At 42.2% G+C, this 24742-nt stretch overlaps 1 protein-coding gene across 2 annotated transcripts in view; it reads left to right on the plus strand.

The window, feature by feature from the left end:
* Positions 1–19157, plus strand: part of swap70b (switching B cell complex subunit SWAP70b) — a 76317-nt gene extending 57160 nt beyond the window's left edge. For both annotated transcript variants that reach the window (XM_070550208.1, XM_070550207.1), the window contains 4 exons: positions 603–769; positions 16121–16319; positions 16624–16720; positions 17918–19157. In XM_070550208.1, the coding sequence (XP_070406309.1) occupies positions 603–769; positions 16121–16319; positions 16624–16720; positions 17918–18036 (582 nt within the window). In that variant the 3' untranslated portion in view covers positions 18037–19157. The remainder of the gene's footprint in view (positions 1–602; positions 770–16120; positions 16320–16623; positions 16721–17917) is intronic.
* Positions 19158–24742: the final 5585 nt, after the last annotated feature.

The raw sequence follows: 24742 nt of genomic DNA on the forward strand, positions 1-24742 counted from the left end.
TTAGCAAGGAATTCCCTCCACATGTGAGGCCAGCAGACAGAATGAAGCATAACACCGAGCAGAGAGGAACCTCTGGAAACAGGCAGATGTTTTAGCAGGAGGAACAGCCTGACGTTTCGACTTACATCTTCACTTTTGCAGTGAAGCAGGATCCATGTTGCCCAATTTAGTCTAAAATCATGAAATGTTCAGTTGAGCATGGATGTGGTGTAAGAGCAGATAAATGTTTGTTTCTGGTACTTCCTGTTTTCGAAGTGCCTGTCTTAACCTGCGCTAACAGTAAAAGACTTAGAAGTAAGGCTGCAGATGCATTCAAGTGTAAACAAACGATCACCTGACTCTTCTGCTGCTCACCAATCAGGTTTTAGGTGTGACTTCAAGTTGTTTGATCAAGGCTCAGTTTCTCCTTCAGGAGAATGGTGACCCTAATGAGCCAGCCATTCTCTCTAGCTTTAACATTTCTTCTGATCTCAGTTTTCTTGGAAGTTTTTATATAGTTTTACAGACATTTTGTCATAAACGTCTAAAGTGTTATTAGGCCTATAAAGACGCGTAAGAAATGCTGACATTTTCTTTTTTTCCTGGTACTGTTGAAACTGTAGGTACGGCAGGAGATGGAGGAGCAGGTGGCCCAGAAGTCCACTGAGCTGGAGCAGTACCTGCAGAGAGTCAAAGAGCTGGAGGACATGTATCACCGGCTGGAGGACGCATTGGAGGAGGAAAGGCGCGCCAGACAGGATGAGGAAACCGTCCGTAAGCTTCAGGCACGGTCAGTGGTATATAGTAAATTATGAGGGGTGACTTTCACTTTCCCAGCTCCTTCTCTTCTGATGGTACCAGACATTACCGGTCACCTCCCTGGTTTATTCCTCTGTTTGACATAGATTTACGTGCCTGTTATTATTTTTTGTCTACTTCTCCTTTTCTTTTCTTGAAGGGAGTCTGATATGGAGCCAGACTCCACTCACCTCGCGCCACCACATTTCCTGTCTTTACTTCCTTCCTCTGTGCTGACATCAACTTTCCACCTCACATTTAGCTGACCATTAAAGCGTGCATCAAGCAGGTCCTTAAACAAAATCACTGTGCTCAGCTGCACAAGGACAAGGAGCAAACAGAGTTTTCACTTCATGCTTGTCACGTTGAGAGGACGGTTTGGACCCAAAATGCAGATACCCAGGATGACACGAGGCAGGAGTTGATATAAAGAAAATCCTTTTATTGTAGGATGAGTCCAAAAATAAAAATAAATCCAAAAGGCAGGGAGCCGAAATCCAAAAATCAGGAAATGATCAGGAGATCCAAAAACACCAGAGGAACGGGCAGACTGACAGAATAAATCATGCTGACAAACAACAATGAACCGACAAGACAATGAGAAACAGACAGGGCTTTATAGACTGGGGCATAATGGGAGGCAGATGAGCTGCAGGTGTGTGGGGAGAGAACCAGGTGAAGGCAATAACTAATCAGGGAGGAGGAGCAGGAAGGAGCAGGGGAGGACACCGGACCTGACTGGAGAAGAACACACACACTCACACACACACACACATCTGGAGAAGGACATACACACACACACACACACACACACACTAAGCTGGGGAATGACACACACACACACACTGAGCTGGGGACAAAGAGGCTGGAGCTACAACTGGAGGGGCTGGGGATGACCTGAAAGGCTACAAACAGAAGGCACATAAATAAGACGCAGACAAAGGACACATGAGGGCGTTAAGAGACACAAAAGGGGAATCAAAAGAGGGATGGAAGACATCAAGAGACACATGGGAAAAGACGCAGACACAGACCATGACAATGCTGACATGAATGAAGCATTCTCCAGGGTGAGATTTAGATGTATCACCTTTACAATGAAAGCTACTGTGCCTTAAAATTATTCTGATGAAGTTTAAAAAGTTTCCCTGAGCGTCTCCCACAGCCCCATAGCATCACCTAATGTCACAGTGGGCACACCTCTTCCGCCTCAGTAGACCTGACCTGCTGTGTCCAAACTCTAAGTTAAAGCAACACTTAATAAGTTCCCCGCTTCTCCCTCCTTCTGGGTGAAAGTGGAATTACAACTGTCGCAAACAACCCTGCAGCAGCCTGCTGTAGCTAGGACTGACAACAAGCTAACGCTTACATGAGCCAACATATTCTAAATAAACTGTGAATTAAAAAGATCAACACTGTTGGGTGAAAAATCACTTACGAGTCTAGTAACAACAAAGCCAGGTCACCATCAGTCTGTGATTTTATAGCCTTCTTCAGCTCCAACAAACGAGTGTAGGCCGCGCCAATGTTCACTCTGGTTTTAGCTCTAGGCTTCGCCTCCAAAGACATTACTCTCTGACTTTTATTTCCTGGCTCTGACATGATGCCAACAAAAAAAGCAAACTTCTTTTCCTTCTTGTATTTTTTATTGGTTGGTGAGCTGAAAAAGCTAACTGCTAGCCTTATATGAGCTTCTTCCGGCTCTTGGAGAGTACAGATGCTTTTTTCTCCTCTCACTCCCTCCTTACCCCAAGGCTCTTTGCCCTGTCTGTCTGTGTATGGCGCTTTCTGCATTTTTACTGGAAACTATTAAAAATGGACCTGGTCAGTCGGTCTCTCAACACGATTGACAAAATTTTTTCAACGATGAGAACGGAAGAAGGGGCTCCCGGATGCCCCTCTGGGACAGAGCCAGCTGGGTATATCATGGACTCCTGGAAACAGTGGAACCTGATCTGCCTCTCTCAGCTGTCTGTAGAGGATTCTGAAGATGTCTGGATATTCGTGGTGTTGTTGTCGGGATTCCTGCTGTTTGGCATGAGCGGTTACCTGGCTTACCGGAAAATTAACGAGCTTTAGAGGAATATTGGCTCAATCCCGGAGCTCAGGGATGGATTGCATCGTGCTGTAAACGCACAAACTCATATAGTTGTCGAGATGAGTCGCAAGCTTGGAACTTTGGCTGAGATTCAGGCTCTGGCACAGAAGGTGGATTCCATCAAGGAGCGAGTGGACGGATCAGCACGGATCGGGATAGATTAATTACGCCATTATTGGATCTAGAGGGGTTGTAGACCAACAGAACTCTAAGGCAGAGAGGAAATTATCTCTGTCTGTCCCCAAAACAATTTTTATCTGAATCTGGAGCCCTTGGAGCCTGTGCGGCTGAAGTGAAAACTCCCCCCTCAGAAGAAATGTGGAATGCTGCCGTCGCCATGGTAACTCTTCTCCCTATCCCAGCCTGGGCGGGACTGTGACCGGGGAAGGCTGTGGAACCGTATCTAGGTGTCAATGTGCCCTCTAACCCATTATCTCCCTCCCCTGTCCAAACGGAGGTGTTGAGCGCTGCTCCATGTGGCTGCACGCACTGAAGTGAGGAGAGTCCCAACCCTACCACCCCACCTAGTGGACACTTATGCTGTGTAATGTCTGAAGTCTGTTGCATTTCTGTCTGAGGTGTTTTTTTGCATAACAAAGCTGCCCTCTCAGTTGAGGGTAACTCTGAAGTGCCTTTTTTCCCTCCCCCTGACTCAATCCTCATATAAACCCTCTTGATCTATTACGGTAGCGCGACTTGGGTTGCGAATAACCACAGTCACCAATTCTTGTCATGTGTATATGTACAGTTGTGATCAGAGGTTTACATACAATTGTAAAAAATATAATATAATGGCTCTACTGAGTGTCCCGTTATTTCTAAAACTCTGATTTTTCTCTGACAGAGTGATAGGAACAGATACTTCTTTGTCACAAAAAACATTCATGAAGTTTGGTTCTTTAATGTCTTTATTATGGGTTAACAGAGAAAAGTGATCACATTTGCTGGGTCACAAATATACATACAGCAGTGCTAATATTTGGTTACATGTCCCTTAGCCATTTTCACTTCAATCAGGCGCTTTTGGTAGCCATCCACAAGCTTCTGGCAAGCTTCTGGTTGAATCTTTGACCACTCCTCTTGACAGAATTGGTGAAGTTCAGTTAAATTTGATGACTTTCTGACATGGACTTGTTTCTTCAGCACTGTCCACATGTTTTCAATGGGGTTTAAGTTAGGACTTTGGGAAGGCCATTCTAAAACCCTTATTCTAGCCTGATTTAGCCATTCCTTTACCATTTTTTATGTGTGTTTGGGGTCATTGTCCTGTTGGAACACCCAACTGCGCCCAAGACCCAACCTTCGTGCTGATGATTTTAGGTTATGTTGAAGAATGTGAAGGTAATCCTCCTTCTTCATTATCGCATTTACTCTCTGTAAAACACCAGTTCTATTGGCAGCAAAACAGCCCCACAGCATAATATTCCCACCACCATGCTTGACTGTAGGCATGGTGTTCTTGGGGTTAAAGGCCTCACCTTTTCTCCTCCAAACATATTGCTGGGCATTGTGGCCAAAAAGCTCGATTTTTGTTTCGTCTGACCACAGAACTTTCCTCCAGAAGGTCTTATCTTTGTCCATGTGATCAGCAGCAAACTTCAGTCGAGCCTTAAGGTGCCGCTTTTGGAGCAAGGGCTTCCTTCTTGCACGGCAGCCTCTCAGTCCATGGAGATGCAAAACACGTTTGACTGTGGACAATGACACCTGTGTTCCAGCAGCTTCTAATTCTTGGCAGATCTGCTTTTTGGTGATTCTTGGTTCACTCTTTACCCTCCTGACCAATTTTCTCTCAGCAGCAGGTGATATCTTGCGTTTTCTTCCTGATCTTGGCAGTGATGAAACAGTGCCATGCACCTTATACTTACAAACAATTGTTTGCACTGTTGCTCTTTGGACCTGCAGCTGCTTTGAAATGGCCGCAAGTGACTTTCCTGACTTGTTCAAGTCAATAATTCGCTTTTTCAGATCCATGCTGAGCTCCTTTGACTTTCCCATTGTAGCGTTTGTATCCAATGAGCCCTATTTACCTGGCCTATGAGAAGTCACCCACTGTAGTCCCTCATAATCACTCACAAGAAGTTAAGAGGCCATGCTATGAAGCTCAGTTCACTGACACGTTTCTAAGTCACCTAAATTGCTAGTTCATGTTGCTGTATGTATATTTGTGACCCAGCAAATGTGATCACTTTTCTCTGTTAACCCATAATAAAGACATTAAAGAACCAAACTTCATGAATGTTTTTGTGACAAAGAAGTATCTGTTCCAATCACTCTATCAGAGAAAAATCAGAGTTTTAGAAATAACGGGACACTCAGTAGAGCCATTTTATTATATTTTTTACATGTGTATGTAAACCTCTGACCACAACTGTATGTCTGATCTCAGAATTGTGTGTACTGAAACTCTAATTTCCCTCTGGAATTAATAAAGTATCTTAGAATTGAATTTGAATTTGTAACCGGATTACAGGATACAATAAGATAATTAAAAGAAAAAATAAACAAATGGGCCAATAATTAGGTTCGGGGAGAATTGGAGGTTGTTTAAGAATGACTGGAGTCACGGGTATAGCATGAAACGGTTTATATACTAAATTTTAATAATAATGGGAAATATAACACATAAAGATAACACACAAAAACAGATGAAAACAATCGACAATAGTAAAATGCTCGGTATGAGATTTGATCATATGAGTCACAAGTCAGCCGGCGTCAAGTCAAATCCCCACGCTTGGGGTGAAAGTCAGAGTCCGGTGGTGCGATTTTTTCCTACCGCACCGTTGAGATTGTTCACAGAAGAGAGCAGTCTGCTCTTCAGTTACTTGAGATGTCCTGGTTCGTTCAGTGGTTAAGGCTCGCCATCTCCCTCGTCAGGAAGAAATCCAGTTCTCGTTCCAAGTGAGTGATCATAGGAGTCGGGATCAAACCCAAGGAAAAAAAAAAACCCAGCCTGTAAACAACAGGACTGTTAGCGAGTTGGCATCGACCCTTCTCGTCACATCACAGCATAAAGTCTTACAGACTTAAACAAATGCTTCACTCTATTGGCATAGCCAATCATGTTTGGGTTCACAGTTCAACTAACATAACATCAATTTGATTGTCTATTAAAATAATTCTCAGTAGCTCTGGAAATATAATTACATATGACAACAATTGTTCAGCTCAATAGGCTCAGTTAGATTCTATTACTCTACACTATTCAACAAGAAATACATTCATGACAACAAGGATACATTTAGTTGTGTTTCTATACAGCATTGTGACACCTTGTATATCTGTAACACAATAAATAAATAAATAAATAAATAAATAAATAAATAAAATGTTCTATAACAAAATTCAACAAAATATAAATTCTGGTCCTTTGGTCCACCTTTGTAAAATAATTCCTCCCTAATCAGTTAGCTTTTATTTATTTTTATTTATCTATTTTTTTTATTATTAAATGTTTGGTTAAGGGACGCATTGCTAATTCTATGGCGTTAGCTATAACGCCCCTGAGGACCTTGTACATCTAGGCCGTACCACCATTAACTGGCGGTTTGAGCCGTTAACTCCTGGGAATCCCATATGCCCTACCGCCGTTAACTGGCGGTTTGAGCCGTTAACTCCTATATGCCCTACCACCGTTAACTGGTAGTTTGAGATGTTAACTCCTGGGATCTAACGTCTAGCAGCCCACTGCTGTCACCTCGGTTGCTGTAATTAGCTTTTTGAATTTAATAATTTACTGAATTTAATCTCATTCACTCACCAACGCGCTCCAACGGTTCCCTCCTACAGAGGATTGGTTCACTCTGTCGTCTCCACACAAATCTATAAGAATGGAATTAATTTAATAAGCTATTTAAGTTTCCTTTTTTTTTTAAAGTTGCATCGTTAGCTTTTTCTCTTCTTTTTTCTTTACTCACCGCGGTTGTTCCAAGTTCCTAGCTCTTATTAGAAGGAGTCAAGTCCGCCTCTCCCTCTATCTATGCGGCACCCAAATCAGGGTTCTTCACGGCTTCGACCGTTGTTTTTTTTTCTCTCTCTCTCTCTCTCTAACCGCTCAGTCTTTGCTTTCTGTATCTGCGTGCTGCACAGCCGTTTGTCTCTCCTCTCGCTCAGCTGCGTCGCACGGTTTTATTTCGCGGAGGCGGGACTTATTTCTCTCAGCCAATGAAATTTCAGATTCCCACCTGGACCAATAGTATACAGCTTTCCTCTTCTGTTTCTGTTAGTGATGTTCAAGATTCTTGTTTTAACCGATGTTTAATATTAAACTCGTTATTTTAGTTATTCACCCTTCCAATAATTCATTATGAAATTATCTATTAGTTAATTAGATATCTATTAATTAGTATTGTTAATTTCCTTAATTTATATTTTATATTTTATCTAAATTGAGGATGGATCATATTAGTAAGCCAATTAGTTAATACCTCATTAAGGTTCTAGCTTCTGGTTTACATCCTCCCCCATTAAATATCATGCACGTCCCTGTGCATTGTTTCTACGGGGTACACAACTTCTTGAGTAAGAGAGTCAATAAAAGCTTTATTAAGTCCTTGGAAAAGGGACCTAACTACGGTCACTAGTGGATTGCCCAATTGAGAGTAAGTTAGTCTTTGAGGAGGCTGACTACTTCGTTCAGATCTCCTGACATACATCTCTGGTTGCACAGTATCATGCTCATCCGTTTCGGTTTGATTCTCAACTGAGACAGGACGAAGTGAGCTCTCTGTTTCCGACAGAGCTGATGAGCTATTCTCTAAGACTTTGGTCTTTTCAGATGTATGTGTCTGATCGTGTATGATGGGTTCAAAACTTACATCACGTTGCTGCGACTTTAGGACACCATCCAATTGAGGTAGGTTTGTGTTAGTTTCATCCCCCGTTTCTACGTCAGGTAAGTATACTTCGTTTTTTTTCGTTTTTTCAGGTAAGTATGTTGCTGCTTCTTTCACTCTTTCAGGTAAGAATGTCGCAGTTTCACTCATTCTGTCAGGTAAGAATGTTTCGGTGTTGATGCCTTTGTCAAGTAAGGACAATTCAGCATTTTCATTACCAGCTAAGGTTGGTTCCTTGCGATCCCCTGTGTGTAAGGATAGTGTGTTTTGTTGTTGAATATTATTTACCGGTCCTGAATCTGCTATGAGTTCCCTATTTGGCAAGGTGACCGCTATTTGATAGGATGGTCGGTTTAGCACTTGTGGAAGATCAGAGTAATAAAACTCATCTACCTCTTCGTCAAGTGGCTCATCTGGGTCAGGTTCTAAGGCTGAACTCTGTCTTGTATGAGGTCTGCTAGGTTTCGTAACGCGTTCTGTTTCATTTTCTAATGAAGAGAGAAAACCACAAGGCAGTAAAAGATCTCTGTGGAGTGTTCTGTTGGGTCCTTCTCCGTTCTCTGGTTTTACAGTGTATACTGGCAAGTTTTCCATCTGTTTGAGAACTATATACACTGTTTGCTCCCATTTGTCTGCTAATTTATGCTTTTCTCTTAAGCGAAGATTTCGGACTAAAACACGATCTCCCACACCTAGTGTGGACTCACGAATGTTTCTGTCGAACCGTTCTTTGTTCTTCCTCGCTGTTTTTTGAGAGTTTTTTATGACAATGTCATAACTCTGTTCCAGATGACTCTTCAGTTCTTTAACATACTGAGAATGAGTTATAGAGGGCTTGTTCAAATGCGGTAACCCAAAGGCAATATCTATAGGCAACCGAGGCTGCCTACCGAACATTAGCTCGTAGGGAGAGTATCCCGTCACGTCATTTTTTGTACAATTGTACGAGTGAGTAAGTGGTTTTACAAAATCGCGCCAGTGATGTTTCTCAGTGGCTTGTAAAGTTCCCAACATGCTGAGTAATGTACGATTGTACCGTTCAACGGGGTTGCCACGAGGGTGATAAGGGCTCGTTCTGACTTTACGGATACCAAGTAAAGAACAAAGTTCCTTGATTGTATGTGATTCGAAATCCCGTCCCTGATCACTATGAAGACGCTCAGGAAACCCGTAGTGGACTAAAAAATGTTCCCACAGGTTCTTCGCGACGGTGGTGGCTTTCTGATCTTTGGTTGGGATGGACACTGCATACTTTGTAAAATGGTCTGTAATCACTAAGACATCTTTAGTGTTCTTACTGTCTGGTTCTATGGAGAGAAAATCCATGCAAACTAACTCCATAGGTCTGGTGGTGGTAATACTCACCATTGGAGCAGCTTTGTCAGGGAGGGCCTTCCGACGGATACATCTTTCGCAAGTTCTTGGCCAGTAAAAACGGGACCGAATGAGATCTGTCGTACGTTCAACCCCAAGATGCCCCATATCATCATGTAGGCTTTGCATGACTGTTGAACGTAATGAATCAGGCAAGACTAACTGCAATGATGTCTCTGGTCCTAATTGGCGTCTCCGGTACAGTAAATCATTTTGAAACTCAAACCGTTTCCACTCTCTCAAAAGATTAAGAACCACCGGGGGTTCTGCAATAGTATCAGTTGGCGGTTTATTGTCAGTCATAAGCAGCTGAATGACTCGGCCAATGGTTGGATCTTTCCTCTGCAAGGAGACAAGGTCAGCATGGTTATACTTGGGCACAGCAAAGAAACTGTCACTATTGTCTTCCAACTGGAATAGGTCTGGAATGGCCGCTGCAGACATGGCAAGTGACTGAACTAAACCACAAGGAGAATCAGTCTCATCCAAGACCATGTGCTTTTGGCATGTTGCCTTCACTGCTTCGGCTTGAAGTTGAAGCTCGACTTCTTTGACAGAGGATAAAAGATGAGATTGGAACTCATCTAGTCGTTGGCATTCCTCAGTGAATTTTGAGTTGTCTTCAGGTTTATCATGCAGCCTCCTAGACAGGCCATCCGCGTCAACGTTCTGTGTACCTGCACGGTATCTGATGTCAAAATTATAGGTGGACAACGCAGCTAGCCAACGATAGCTCGTTGCATCGAGTTTTGCCGTTGTTAAGAGGTAAGTTAACGGATTATTATCAGTAATGACAGTGAATGTGTTCCCATACAAATAGTCATGAAACTTATCTGTTATGGCCCACTTTAAGGCTAGAAACTCCAACTTGTGCGCAGGGTACCTAGTTTCACTAGAGCTTAAACCGCGACTTGCATAAGCGATTACCTGTGTGACACCGTTTTGCACTTGGTATAGCGCTGCACCGAGTCCGGTCGTACTAGCATCTGTGTGTACTAGATATGGGAGTTTTGCGTCAGCGTAGCCAAGAACTGGCGAAGTGGTAAGTTTTTCAATAATAGTTTGAAAGGACTTCTCACAGTCTTGGCTCCAACGATTCCCAAAGGGTTCTTTGGGGTTCAAGTACTTTGATCTACATGGTGGTGTTTTAAAGTTTTTCCGTTTGGGTGGATAACCAGCCGTGAGAGATGTTAGTGGCTTGACAATATTTGAGTAATCTTTAACGAAGCGTCGGTAATAACCGGTAAATCCTAAGAAAGATTGGAGTTCCTTCAAAGTCTGAGGCTTCGGCCATGTTTTGAGTGCTTCCACCTTATCTGGATCGGTTTTTATGCCATCTCGAGATACTATATGTCCAAGATAACGCACAGATGTCTGGAAAAAACGACACTTATCTGGTGATAGCTTGAGTCCGTATTCTCTAAGCCGTTCAAGAACGTGAGAAAGTCTGGTTTCGTGTTCTTCCAAGGAGTTGGAAAAGACGATCAAGTCGTCTAGGAAAACTAACACTTCCTTCAGATTAATGTCCTTCATACACTTTTCCATAACCCGTTGGAAAGTGCTTGGAGCATTTGTTATTCCTTGTGGCATACGGTTAAATTCATAAAACCCAAACGGGCAAACAAAAGCAGTTTTAGGTTTATCCTTTTCACACATCTCTATTTGATAGTAACCTGACTTGAGGTCCATCACAGAAAACCACTGTGATCCAGCGAGAGCAGAAAAGGACTCCTCCAAGTTAGGCAGGGCATATGCGTCGCGAATGGTTTGCAGATTAAGCTTTCTATAGTCTATACATAGACGTACCTCACCATTCTTTTTCCGAACTACCACTATTGGTGAGGCAAATGGAGACTCCGACTCTCTTATTATACCGGTTTCCAAGAGGGCTTCCAAATGTTTTCTCACGGCTTCATAATCATGTGGATGGATCGGCCGAGATTTCTGTTTGAATGGGGTCTCGTCTTTTAAGTTGATGTGATGTCTTATCTGTTGTGTATGACCAAAATCAAGATCGTGGTGCGAAAACACATCGGAGTAAGTGTTAAGTTTGTTGGTGATCCTCCCTTTCCATTCTTCGGACAAGGGCGAAGTACCGAAGTCAAAACTGAGAGGAGGGTTTGAAGGTGAAGTCTGTTGCTGCGAACTACACGCCGCAAGTACTTTCTGATCACTTTTGTCAGGTTCTGGATATGGCATAACACGATCGGCTTTAACTAACTCAGCGATCACACAGTTAGTGGGTAATGTGATGTCATGGTTAGTTTCGTTTCTTAGTACAACAGGTACTTTGTATGGACCATGTGAAGGTAAGGAAATGAGGCAACAGTCTACAATTATACCCCCTGGTAGAGAACCATTGGTGGGTTGTTCAATGAGTGCATAAGGCTCATGCTTGTTTTGGCTGGGTTGCATAAACCCTTCTAGTAACAGTTTTTTATTTGCAGGGAGAACTTCTTGGGTTCTCCCTCGAAGCTTCACCACACCAACTCGTCCATCTTTGCTTTGTTTTTTTCTGACTGCTAAGGCTTTTAGCACGTGTTGGTACCCATAAGAGAGTGCCTTGGAATCAGGTAAGTTATTGGCAGACAATTGCTCATACAAAGGATCGAGTGTGTTTGTGCCAATGAGTAGTGGTGTATCAGAGTTTGAGCTTATATCCGGAACCACTAACGCAAGGGTAGGTAACTCAAGTCCAGACTGATCGAGCTCTTTTGGAAATGTGACACTTATCTCTATGTATCCTAAATAAGGAACTGCTTGACCGTTTGCGCCCTCGACTTCTAACAGATTACTGATGGGTTTAATTGAGAGGTCAGGTAAGTGTTCTTGGTAAAAAGAATTGGCAATGGTGGTTACCTGGGACCCTGAATCCAGTAAACAATTACATTCAACACTGTTAACTGAGACTGTAGCTGTGCATCGCCCACCCACTAATCTTTTGGGAAGTTTTGGCACTGAATGAGCATGAACTGGCTTGCAAAAAAGTCTCTCTGTCCTTTCCTTAGAGGGACTTGGTTCTACTTTAGCACCTATCTGTCCCACGATAGGAGCTTCTACCGGTTTAAAGGAGACTGAGCAATTGGCTTTGACATCTCCCACTCGCGCTGCTTCTGTCTAAGAGCAAGTCTTTTAGTTGCAACTAGTGCTGGATTTGGCTCGTTGCTACAGCTAGAAGCTATGTGCCCATCTTCTCCGCACTTAAAACAGTATCCAGGCTTTGGTCTGGGCACCACTGCTGTTATCTGCTGAATCTGTTTGGGCTCATCTGGAATTTTAGTCCCCACACGGGGTTTTGACTCTTTTTGAGTTTTCTTTGCCTTTTTATCTGTGTTGTTAACCTTAAGCTGTGCAATTTGGCTCCTGAGCTCAGCGATTTGTTTGCGTAAGTCATCACAGTTATCATCTATTTCCAGTTCACAAGTGTTTTTACTCTGAGAGCATGTTGTTTGCACATTTGAATACACTCTAGTTCGTTGTGCCCCTAAGTGTTGTTTCATGCGTGCTGCTTTAGTAGCCTGTTTGTCTTCTTCAGTGCGCAGTTTGAGGAGAAGTGCTGTAAAATGAGGCGGGTTGTCTTTCTTTTGTTCGAGTTGCAGGTTTGAAATCAGCGAGCTGTCCCAACAGCCTCTGCAAAACTGCTTGAGCAGCTGCTGGTCGGCGTCACTGGAGGAAATTCCATTCCTCTGAATAACTAGGTTTAACAAGGTGTATAACCTCTGAAAGTAATCGGAAGGTTTTTCACCACTGTCCTGGTTTGTGTTTAAGAAGCGAGCAAAGAGCTCGTCGCCGTCTTCGACAGCTGCGTAAGCTGAATCGAGATGTTCAAGGTACGTTTCCGGGTCGGATTTTGGACTAAGAGCTTTAACGATGCTCGCTGCTGGGGCTGACAGACTCTCCACGATTCTTCGTACAATTTGGGACTTGGTGAGTGAAGGATCATTTATGCATAACACTACACTACTACGCCAAGTATCATAGTCAGTTTCAAAAGAAGGGTGTGGAACTCGCCCTGAGAACGGTTTTAGTCTGTATTGTGAAGTAGGCGGAGGGATAACCTCACTGCTTTTAACAATGTGTTCCACAATAACTCGCTGAACCTCAGGTGTGTTTAAAAGATTTGGTGGAATGCAAGGGTTTTGTTTTCCAGTCTCTGTAGGTGGACAATTGTCCTTTGAGTTGTTCATATAGTTAACTTCTGGTGTTAAAGGCAGGGAATATGTAACTTGGTCACTATGGAGCATTGGCTCTGGTTCAGTGACTGGTTCAGATGCATGGGTATCCCTTCCTAAAGATTCCCCAATTTTTGCCAGTTCCTCCATTAGAAGGTCTTTAAATGATTGATTGCTACGCGCAGCTATGTCCCTGAGCTCTGACAGATAGGCATCAGTGGCAGATGTGCTAGTTTCTAGACTGTACGCGCTGGCTAGGTCTTGAATATGGAAGAAAACATCTGGGTTCCTAGTACAAGGTTTGTCATAGGGTAAACATTGTTTCTTTAATTCCTTAACAGTGGCTTCATGTTGAAACTCCACAATAATCTGATCACAGTTTGGTAACTTAATGCGCCTGTTAACTGGTCCGAATCCTTCCATAAACCCAAAGACTTCGTCATCAAGGTCTGTATCAGTTAACCCACTGATTAAAACAGCATTTGAAACTTTGACCTTTTCTGTTTTCACAACTTCCATTTTAAAACACTCAAAAGTACCAATAATGCCAAAATGGCAAACCACTGTGACCTCCAGGCACTCTTATGATGTCAGTCAATGGTTAGCTAAGGTAACAACTCTACAATTCTCCTGGCTGGCTCGCCAAGTTTTATGTAACCGGATTACAGGATACAATAAGATAATTAAAAGAAAAAATAAACAAATGGGCCAATAATTAGGTTCGGGGAGAATTGGAGGTTGTTTAAGAATGACTGGAGTCACGGGTATAGCATGAAACGGTTTATATACTAAATTTTAATAATAATGGGAAATATAACACATAAAGATAACACACAAAAACAGATGAAAACAATCGACAATAGTAAAATGCTCGGTATGAGATTTGATCATATGAGTCACAAGTCAGCCGGCGTCAAGTCAAATCCCCACGCTTGGGGTGAAAGTCAGAGTCCGGTGGTGCGATTTTTTCCTACCGCACCGTTGAGATTGTTCACAGAAGAGAGCAGTCTGCTCTTCAGTTACTTGAGATGTCCTGGTTCGTTCAGTGGTTAAGGCTCGCCATCTCCCTCGTCAGGAAGAAATCCAGTTCTCGTTCCAAGTGAGTGATCATAGGAGTCGGGATCAAACCCAAGGAAAAAAAAAAACCCAGCCTGTAAACAACAGGACTGTTAGCGAGTTGGCATCGACCCTTCTCGTCACATCACAGCATAAAGTCTTACAGACTTAAACAAATGCTTCACTCTATTGGCATAGCCAATCATGTTTGGGTTCACAGTTCAACTAACATAACATCAATTTGATTGTCTATTAAAATAATTCTCAGTAGCTCTGGAAATATAATTACATATGACAACAATTGTTCAGCTCAATAGGCTCAGTTAGATTCTATTACTCTACACTATTCAACAAGAAATACATTCATGACAACAAGGATACATTTAGTTGTGTTTCTATACAGCATTGTGACACCTTGTATATCTGTAACACAATAAATAAATAAATAAATAAATAAATAAAATGTTCTATAACAAAATTCAACAAAATATAAATTCTGGTCCTTTGGTCCACCTTTGTAAAATAATTCCTCCCTAATCAGTTAGCTTTTATTTATTTTTATTTATCTATTTTTTTTATTATTAAATGTTTGGTTAAGGGACGCATTGCTAATTCTATGGCGTTAGCTATAACGCCCCTGAGGACCTTGTACATCTAGGCCGTACCACCATTAACTGGCGGTTTGAGCCGTTAACTCCTGGGAATCCCATATGCCCTACCGCCGTTAACTGGCGGTTTGAGCCGTTAACTCCTATATGCCCTACCACCGTTAACTGGTAGTTTGAGATGTTAACTCCTGGGATCTAACGTCTAGCAGCCCACTGCTGTCACCTCGGTTGCTGTAATTAGCTTTTTGAATTTAATAATTTACTGAATTTAATCTCATTCACTCACCAACGCGCTCCAACGGTTCCCTCCTACAGAGGATTGGTTCACTCTGTCGTCTCCACACAAATCTATAAGAATGGAATTAATTTAATAAGCTATTTAAGTTTCCTTTTTTTTTTTAAAGTTGCATCGTTAGCTTTTTCTCTTCTTTTTTCTTTACTCACCGCGGTTGTTCCAAGTTCCTAGCTCTTATTAGAAGGAGTCAAGTCCGCCTCTCCCTCTATCTATGCGGCACCCAAATCAGGGTTCTTCACGGCTTCGACCGTTGTTTTTTTTTCTCTCTCTCTCTCTCTCTAACCGCTCAGTCTTTGCTTTCTGTATCTGCGTGCTGCACAGCCGTTTGTCTCTCCTCTCGCTCAGCTGCGTCGCACGGTTTTATTTCGCGGAGGCGGGACTTATTTCTCTCAGCCAATGAAATTTCAGATTCCCACCTGGACCAATAGTATACAGCTTTCCTCTTCTGTTTCTGTTAGTGATGTTCAAGATTCTTGTTTTAACCGATGTTTAATATTAAACTCGTTATTTTAGTTATTCACCCTTCCAATAATTCATTATGAAATTATCTATTAGTTAATTAGATATCTATTAATTAGTATTGTTAATTTCCTTAATTTATATTTTATATTTTATCTAAATTGAGGATGGATCATATTAGTAAGCCAATTAGTTAATACCTCATTAAGGTTCTAGCTTCTGGTTTACAAATTGAAGAAGAGTAAACGGCTGTTGCCTTAAAACTGGTACGTTGGACACTAGTGTTCCTACCTGAGAGCAATAGCTTCAACTCTTTAGTAGTGATTTAAAAAAACAGAGGGAGTAAATTTATTAGTAACTACCAGACAACACATTCTTGGTAGAAGTCGTACTGTGGCCATAGTAGATATATTAGAGACTGACCAGTGTGTGTGTCTTCGGACCAGGCTTTTGGAACAGGAGGCCATAAAGAGAGCTGAGCTGGAGCAGATCCACCTGCGGCAGCAGCGAGCGATCTCAGAAACCGAGGCAGAGAAACAAGAGCTGGAGAAGGAACGCCTGGCCAAGGAGAGTGCCCTGCAGGGCGCCATGAAACAACTGGAAGTGCTGGAGGTGGAGAGGAGAGGGGCGCTCGAGCAGTACCAGGTGGCTGGAAGAGTCAAATACTCATTTAATTTAAATCTACAGATAAAACATTTATGTAAATACTCTTTTGAAAACATTCAGTTTTACATTAAATGGTAGTTTACAAGAAGTTAAACGAGGTGGTACTTAGGTACAGCTAAAATAGGTTTCAGTGACACTTTGTATAAAAATAGGTGTTTGATGATACGTTTATGGCTTTAAGCTGATAAAATCGTTTGATTTTATTTTGGACTGAAGTTGTTTTAACCTCTTGAGTCCCAGGGTTTTGTTTAGCTTTTAACGTTTTTAATGTTGTTTGAATCAGGCGGTGATGAAGAAGCTGGAAGATGCAGCCAACAACACCCAAACATGGAAGCACAAAGTGGCTCATCACGAAGGCTTGTTACGGCTCATCCAGCCCGGTAAACACCTCCTGCTCTGCCTCTGTGAGATGTCAGAGCACTTCATGACTTAATATGTAATATCTATAGGGACACACACACACGCACGTGCACGCACACACACACACACACACACGCGCGCGCGCCATATCAGGCCTGGGCATAAGTGCATCTGGACCCATCAGAATATGGTCATACATCTAATCGGTGTTATTTATAGTGAATTTATCCTCAGATAGATTTTCTTCCTGACAGAAAGGATTACATTTTAAATAATTCTTTCACTTTTTTAAGGAACTCACTGAAGTTCTCTTAAACTGTAAAGCTTTAATACTTTGATGTATGAAATGACCTCTTTTTTCACAGTTTTGATCTTTCCATTTTTAAATCGTTTGACTTATTTTTGAAACCTTTCAGTTTTAAAAAAATATTTCAGTTCAGACTTTAGAATGAATAGTTTAGATCAGGGGTGTCAAACTCATTTTAGCTCAGGGGCCACATTGAGGGAAATCTAGTCCCAAGTGGGCCGGACTGGTAAAGTAAAAAAAAACTTCAGATTGTTTTCTTTGTTTTAATACAATCAATATAAAACAAGGCTGGAGCCTGAGGACAGTGTAGTACAAGTACAACACCTGAAGTGTACTTGAAAATTTGAAAAAAAAAAAATCAACAAATTAAAAAAACATTCCTTAGTGATTCAAAGAGTCACATGATCACATGGCTAGATCAGTTTCATGCAGCACTTAAAGTATATTGGACTCATTTTACTTAACATCTTTTAGCTTTCACCAGCACATCAATATCAGAAGTCACATCCTGAGTGGCGGCCAACTTCAGGATGTGATTCAAGTTCTTGTGTGAGCCTTGAGCGCAGCTTTGTTTTATTTATACTCATTACAGAGAAAACTTGCTCACAAAGATAAGTTTATTTTCACTCTACATTGTAAAGTATGAAAATAAAGTTTACACAACCATCCCGCGGGCCGGATTTAACCTGCTTGCGGGCCGTATGTTTGACACCCCTGGTTTAGATTTTCGAATACTAAGCTATCTCTGGACCCATTGTGGGGCCCTGACCCTGACTCTAACAGAGCTTCAGACTGATTCATTTTATGAAAGTTATGTGAACAACACATAAAAAGGGCAGTTTTACATTCAGAAAGATGGTGTAGGTGTTTTTTAGCTGTTGGAGAATGATGTGAAATGTGTCTCCATCAGGTTCAAAGGGACCACTGAAGATCTCAAACTGGGGCCCGGCTGCCTTTTCTGAAGCAGAGCTCAGTCTGCGGGAGAAGCAGTGGCAGGAGATGAAGAATCAAGCAGCACAGGCTCAGTAGAAGCAAGGAGCTGTTCCTGAGGGCACAGTAGCGTCTCTGTTAGTGTGAGATTAAACTGACCAGAGATCAGTCGCAGATTCACCACTGGGACATAACGTATTCAAAGTTTAGCAGGAATCTAACAGAAAATCATAAAAGACGATGCTAAATTGGAGAGAACTGCTACGTTTGTGTTACATTTTTTGTTGCTGATAGTATTTAGCAGACAGACCTGTATGATCAGGCAGCTAAAGATATTTAATCCTAATCCTCATTAGAATAATATGTTCCTTTGTTTTACATTGGAGAGCTGGATTAGGATGTTTGTCAAGTTTATTAAACATCCCGCGTTAGCTCCCTCCTCAGGCCTGTGTGTTAAAGAGACAGAATATTACAATAAAAGGTATCAGAAGATCCGATCTTGTTGGAAACGTTATCGCTCCTGTCCCAAAACCTACTAAGATTTATGACCCTGGTGGGATCAAACCGGTGCTGTTCAAAAGCAACATGAAAACACAAACAACAATATTAGTAATAAATCATTTTACAACGATTACAGTGAAAACATTCTACTAGAAATCGTTTTTCAGATTTACCCTCTTCCTTCAGATCACCTGTTGCTCCATGACCCACAGTGAGCCCCTGACCCCCACTTTGGGGGCCTCTGATCGGCTGATAACTGAAGCTAATTGTTTATATTAAGATCTTCTAACTCTAGCTTATTTAATCCGGAGCTCCAGTAATCCAGATAACGAATTTAAACTTCAACCCTCCAACATGTTAGCTGTACTGCGTTTTTTTTTTGTTGTTTTTATTCATAAATCTGAGTTTCCTTGAAGTTGTGGGGTTAAAACAGATCACTACCTTCGCATTAGGTTCTTTAACGTTGTCATAATTGTGTGTGCATGTTGTGTGTGTGCGTGTGCGTGTGTGTGTACGTGCTGTGTGTGTGTGCGCGCGTGCATGCGTGTGTGTGTGTGTGTGTGTGCGTGCGTGTGTGTATGTGTGTGTGTTAGGAATCCATGCCCAGTCTGGTTTTGACCCGTGACCTGTGCCCCTCTGGAGTGTTTTGTGTAAATATGTCCATAGCTTCCTGCTTTGTTACAGTTGTCCAGCTTCTTTAATAAACTTGTTTTCCAGAAGTCTACAGGGTGGGCCATTTATATGGATACACCTTAATAAAATGGGAATGGTTGGTGGTGATATTAACGTGGTACATTAGTATATGTGAGGGGGCAAACTTTTCAAGATGGACCATGGTGGCCATTTTGAAGTCAGCCATCTTGGATCCAACTTTTGTTTTTTTCAATAGGAAGAGGGTCATTGTGAAAGAATAAAGTTACATTAAATTCAAACACATCATTGTTTTTCTTGTAAAATTCCCAATAAGTTTGATGTGTCACGCACATTAACCAGTCAGCCAAAGAGATCTCCCCTGTCCAAGTAGCCAGGGCGCATGATCAATCGGGTCACAGTGACAGGACACACACTGTCACAGATGCATGACATTCTGTCTCAATCTGCCCTCCTGCTGATATTCTGCAATCCATATTCTGCGCTTCAGGCTGTGTGTGTGTGCGTGTGTGTGTGGGGTCTTGTTCTGTGTGAAAACGAAGCAGTACAAGTGATAATGCTGCAGGATTTTATAACTTTATCCTTCTCAGCAGCAGCACTGCAGGTGCTCTCCATGTCCAACATGTGTGTAAGCCAGGTCCTTAGTCAGCTTAAAGTTGACACATTTTTCCGCTAAGTTTTCTTTCATAAATCCCAAAGTTTGCGTGGAAAGTTGCTCACGCAGTTTTCCGACCCCGTTTTGTGCGTAAGCAAGCTTGATGAATGAGGCCCCAGATCTCTATCAGACCTGTAGAACTTCACTAGAACCTGTCTGACAACATGAAGTGGGCTAAAAGATGTCATTAAGCGAGACATTCATGAGCTAATGAAGCCAGAACAACATTTAAAGCCCAATCTCAACACTCGCTCTGCACCCTGCGGACTTCGGCAAAGAGAACTTAGAGAAAGTGGCTGTAAGGCTTCGAGTGTGTAGTACACAAGTGTTGCAGAATTGAGACAGGGAGCACTGTCATCGCTGCGGACTTGGGTGAACTGCAGATTAGGGTGCACCCTACGCACTCGCACCCTTGGCCGGGAACGCGCTATTGAAGGGTGCAATGATGCAAGTGCGAGGATTGGGACTGGGCCTAAATTTCTGCAGGACTCACTTGGTTCGAGTTAAGGTCAGAGATTGATTCAGAGTCCCAGGAGCAAAACTTCTGCTGACTGAAAACAACATGGGCCCGTCTCAGTTACCAACAAACATCTGGGTGATCCCAAAGACATTATTCTATTGACTGACAAGACAAATTCTGATCGTTCTATAAGGTGTGTGTTCTTTTCCATCTGGGGTCAGACTAACACTAAATTATCACCATAGCAACAGTCGGACATAGTGGTGGTGGTATGATGGTCTGGGGCTGCTCTGCTGCTGCAGGACCACCTGACGGAACCATGATTTCTGCTCGCAAGCAGAACATCCTGAAGGAGAACGTCAGACCTTTGAGCTTAAAGAGGCTGTTCCTACTGGAAAACCTTCAGGTGTGGGATAAAATTCCTCCACAGTAACACTCATAATCACCATAGATGCTGGAGCAACATGGTAGTGGGTTTAGGGTTTAGTTCATGTCTCACACAGGTCCAGGTTGGTTAGAAGAGATTTGTTCTCTTAACAAATGAAATAATCTAAAACTTGTTTGCATTTTTATGTATATGTTACACTATAGTACATTTTATTTTTACATTTTGTCTTAAGCATTGTCACACCTTCACAAGCATATTTGTTTTGCACAGATGTTTTCATGCTCTTGTTTTTTAATTTTAATGTCAAGCTCATTGTTGAGGTAAACCTGCAGCCGAGCCACTAGAAGGCAACAGAGAGCCACAAACATCAAGTTCTGTGAGACTGCAAAAAGATTTTCAAAGATTATCTGAATATAACCATATTTCCATGACCTCATCATCTAAACCTTCCTATCAGCCTTGTACCCTCATCGGGTCGGACAATGCTCATGTCTGATTAAATTTTACTCTCAAGGGCCAACTTCAATTCAACTCAGAAGTTGGGAAGGTTACAAAATGCAAAACACTAAATGTGACACTTCAGAGTCATTGTGTTTTGGTCAGTAATGCGTATTAATCACACTGTTCTTCTAAAAAAGAGCTAAAGCCCTCTTCAGTTGTTTAAATACACCATTGGTGGATCTGTACCTGATGTTTCAACAGAAATGTATTCCAATGTCCGTAAAAGTAATTTTGCTTTTAAAGATTTGTTTGTGGATTAGTTTTAAATCAAGGAATGAATCAGCTGCGTCTTAACGAGAGCAAATAACCTGGATTTATTTCAATAAAATAAATTAAGAAATAAGAAGAAACTATTTTTAAAGAGCCTCTCAAGAAAAAATCACGAGGCGCTTCACTAGAACAAAAATTGGGGACAAAGCCACAAAAAAATATCCACAATCTGTTACATAAAAATCAGGCACCAATAAGAAAAGAGAAGTAGATTAAAGGTGTGGAACACTGACAAAACATTTTTTAATGATTATTCCTGATTATATTGCTGAGTTTATCATGCAGGCTGGACATGAAAATAGTCTCCTACACCTATCTCCTGCATTAGCTTCTAATTCACTCAACAAAAATATAACCTTTGTTTCTGCTTCGATTTTTCATGAGATGGACTTAAAGATCTAAAATTCATTCCAGATACACAATATTACAATTTCTCTCGAACAATGTTCACAAATCAGTCTAAATGTGTGACAGTGAGCACTTCTGCTTTGCTGAGATAATCCATCCCACCTCACAGGTGTGCCACATCAAGATGCTGATCCGACATCATGAGTAGTGCACAGGTGTACCTTATACTGCCCACAATAAAAGGCCACCCTGAAATGTGCAGTTTTGTCTCACAGCAAAATGCCACATGTGCCACCAGCATTGAGGGAGCATGCAATTGGCATGCTGACAGCAGGGATGTCAACCAGATCTGTTGCTCATGCATTGAATGTTCATTTCTTCACCATAAGCCGTCTCCAAAGGCATTTCAGAGAATATGGTAGTACATCCAACCGGCCTCACAACCGCAGACGACGTGCAACCACACCAGCCCAGGACCTCCACATCAGCAGGTTCACCTCCAAGATCGTCTGAGACCAGCCACTCAGACAGCTGCTGAAACAATTGGTTTGCATAACCAAACTATTTCTGCACAAACTGTCAGAAACCGTCTCGGGGAAGCTCAACTGCATGCTCGTCGCCCTCATCGGGGTCTTGACCTGACTCCAGCTCGTTGCCGTAACAGACTTGAGTGGGCAAATGCTCACATTCGATGGCGTCTGGCACGTTAAAGAGAGGTGTTCTCTTCACGGATGAATCTCTGTTTACATTGTTCAGGGCAGATGGCAGACAGCGTGTGTGGCGTTGTGTGGGTGAGCACTTTGCTGATGTCAGAGTTGTGGATCGAGTGTCCCACATTCGGCTCACCTATGATGAGTGGGGTGGGGTTATGGTATGGGCAGGCATCTGTTATGGACGAAGAACACAGGTGCATTTTATTGATGGCATTTTGAATGCACAGAGATACCGTGATGAGATCCTGAGGCCCGTTGTTGTGCCGTTCATCCATGAACATCACCTCATGTTTCAGCAAGATAATGCACGGCCCCATGTTGCAAGGATCTGTACACAATTCTTGGAAGCTGAAAATGTCCCAGTTCTTGCATGGCCAGCATACTCACCGGACCCGTTGAGCATGTTTGGGATGTGCTTGACCGGCGTATACGACAGCATGTACCAGTTCCCACTCATATCCAACAACTTTGCACAGCCATTGAAGAGGAGTGGACCAACATTCCACAGGCCACAATTGACAATCTGATAAACTCTATGCGAAGAAGATGTGTTGCACTGCATGAGGCAAATGGTGGTCACACCAGATACTGACTGGTTCTGGGTCCCCAGACCCCCAATAAAGCAAAAAAAAAACCTGCACATTCCAGGGTGGCCTTTTATTGTGGGCAGTATAAGGTACACCTGTGCACTACTCATGATGTCAGATCAGCATCTTGATGTGGCACACCTGTGAGGTGGGATGGATTATCTCAGCAAAGCAGAAGTGCTCACTATCACACATTTAGACTGATTTGTGAACAATGTTTGAGAGAAATGGTGATATTGTGTATCTGGAATGAATTTTAGATCTTTAGGTCCATCTCATGAAAAATCGGAGCAGAAACAAAGGTGTTACGTTTATATTTTTGTTGGGTGTAGAAAATAGATGGTAAAACTCTAGGATTAGAAAAGCCTGACAGATCTACGTCACACTGTCACTTAATGTTATGGATTCACCCATCTTGACTCCCGATGGGGAAGGCTGTTGTTGTTTTAGTGCAGCCTGTTTAAGGATGCTTTCCTTGCTCCCATCAGTAAAGAATTACATTAATCAAGTCTAGAGCCGATAAAGGCATAGATCACTCTTTCAAGCTTGTTACTCAAGAATACTTAATTTTTTACTGACTGTATTTGTCACAAAAGGTGAAAATTCTTCTTCAGAAAATTCCAACGCCAGTAGCTTTCTCCTATAAACACCAAAAGTACATAGAGACCTAGCGTTGTGATCATCTATGTGTAAAAGAGATCCTAGATTACCAGAAATGTTAAAGCTGATGCCAGTTTTGTCACAGGCTCACCATGGCGACCACAGCTGAAACTGAGCTTCAGTCAAACCATTACTCTGCAAAAGGTGTATGACCTAATGTGTCAGATGTTGTAGGTTTAAAGGAAACATTATGATTGTGTAAAAGTAATACTAGGTCTTTGGTTTATGTAAAACATTTTAAAGCTGTTATGGCAAATCTTCAAACAAGGTAGGTTTTGAGTGCAAACATGGTTATGAAACACTCACCCCTTCCCTCGTGTAGCTTCCCTGGATCCACGTCCACCAGAACCAGAAATCTTGCATTACCAGAGGAACCGAGAGAGCGCTAAACATCAGTCGCTGTTTTCTTGATCCAAATGTCTTGTTGTTGTCTGTGACTTCATATGGTGTTTATTTTTATTGGGACTCTGGTAGTTTGTCCTTAAGGAGAAGCGGTGGCAGCCTGCTGTTTCTCCTTCTCTGATAGTATTGGGCAGTGAGCCTCTCACACCAGTGGTGTTCTGTTGCTAAACACATGAAAATACGCCACGATGCACGTTTCAGCACGGAGAGCTGGAGGAGAAAGCAGGTCCAGACGGCAGGATTTGGCATCTCGCCTCTGATTGGATAATGGCACCCAACTCTACTGCTGACTCTGTTTGCAATGTTGATGATTTATCTCCACAAACAACACAAGCCTGGAGGAGTTCTGCTGTGTGGTGGAGTTGCTGATGCTAATGGCTGCTACTAGCCGAGATGTTCTCTGCTGGACGCTAAACCCGTCGCAAGCCAAGATGGGTCAGCATGAATGTTCAGTGACAGTGTGACGTAGATCTATGAGGATTTTCTAATCATAGTTTCACCATCAGAAGCTTATGCAGGAGATGGGTGTAGGAGACTATTTTCATGTTTAGCCTGCATGAAAAACTCAGTGACTGATTATAATCCGAAACAATCTTTAACAAATGGGTTTTCAGTGATGCACACCTTTAATGACAAATAGTCTAAAGTGAACAGGTGTATTTTTATAAA

This window comes from Nothobranchius furzeri, chromosome 4 (genome assembly GCF_043380555.1).
Source record: "Nothobranchius furzeri strain GRZ-AD chromosome 4, NfurGRZ-RIMD1, whole genome shotgun sequence".
NCBI lineage: Eukaryota > Metazoa > Chordata > Actinopteri > Cyprinodontiformes > Nothobranchiidae > Nothobranchius > Nothobranchius furzeri.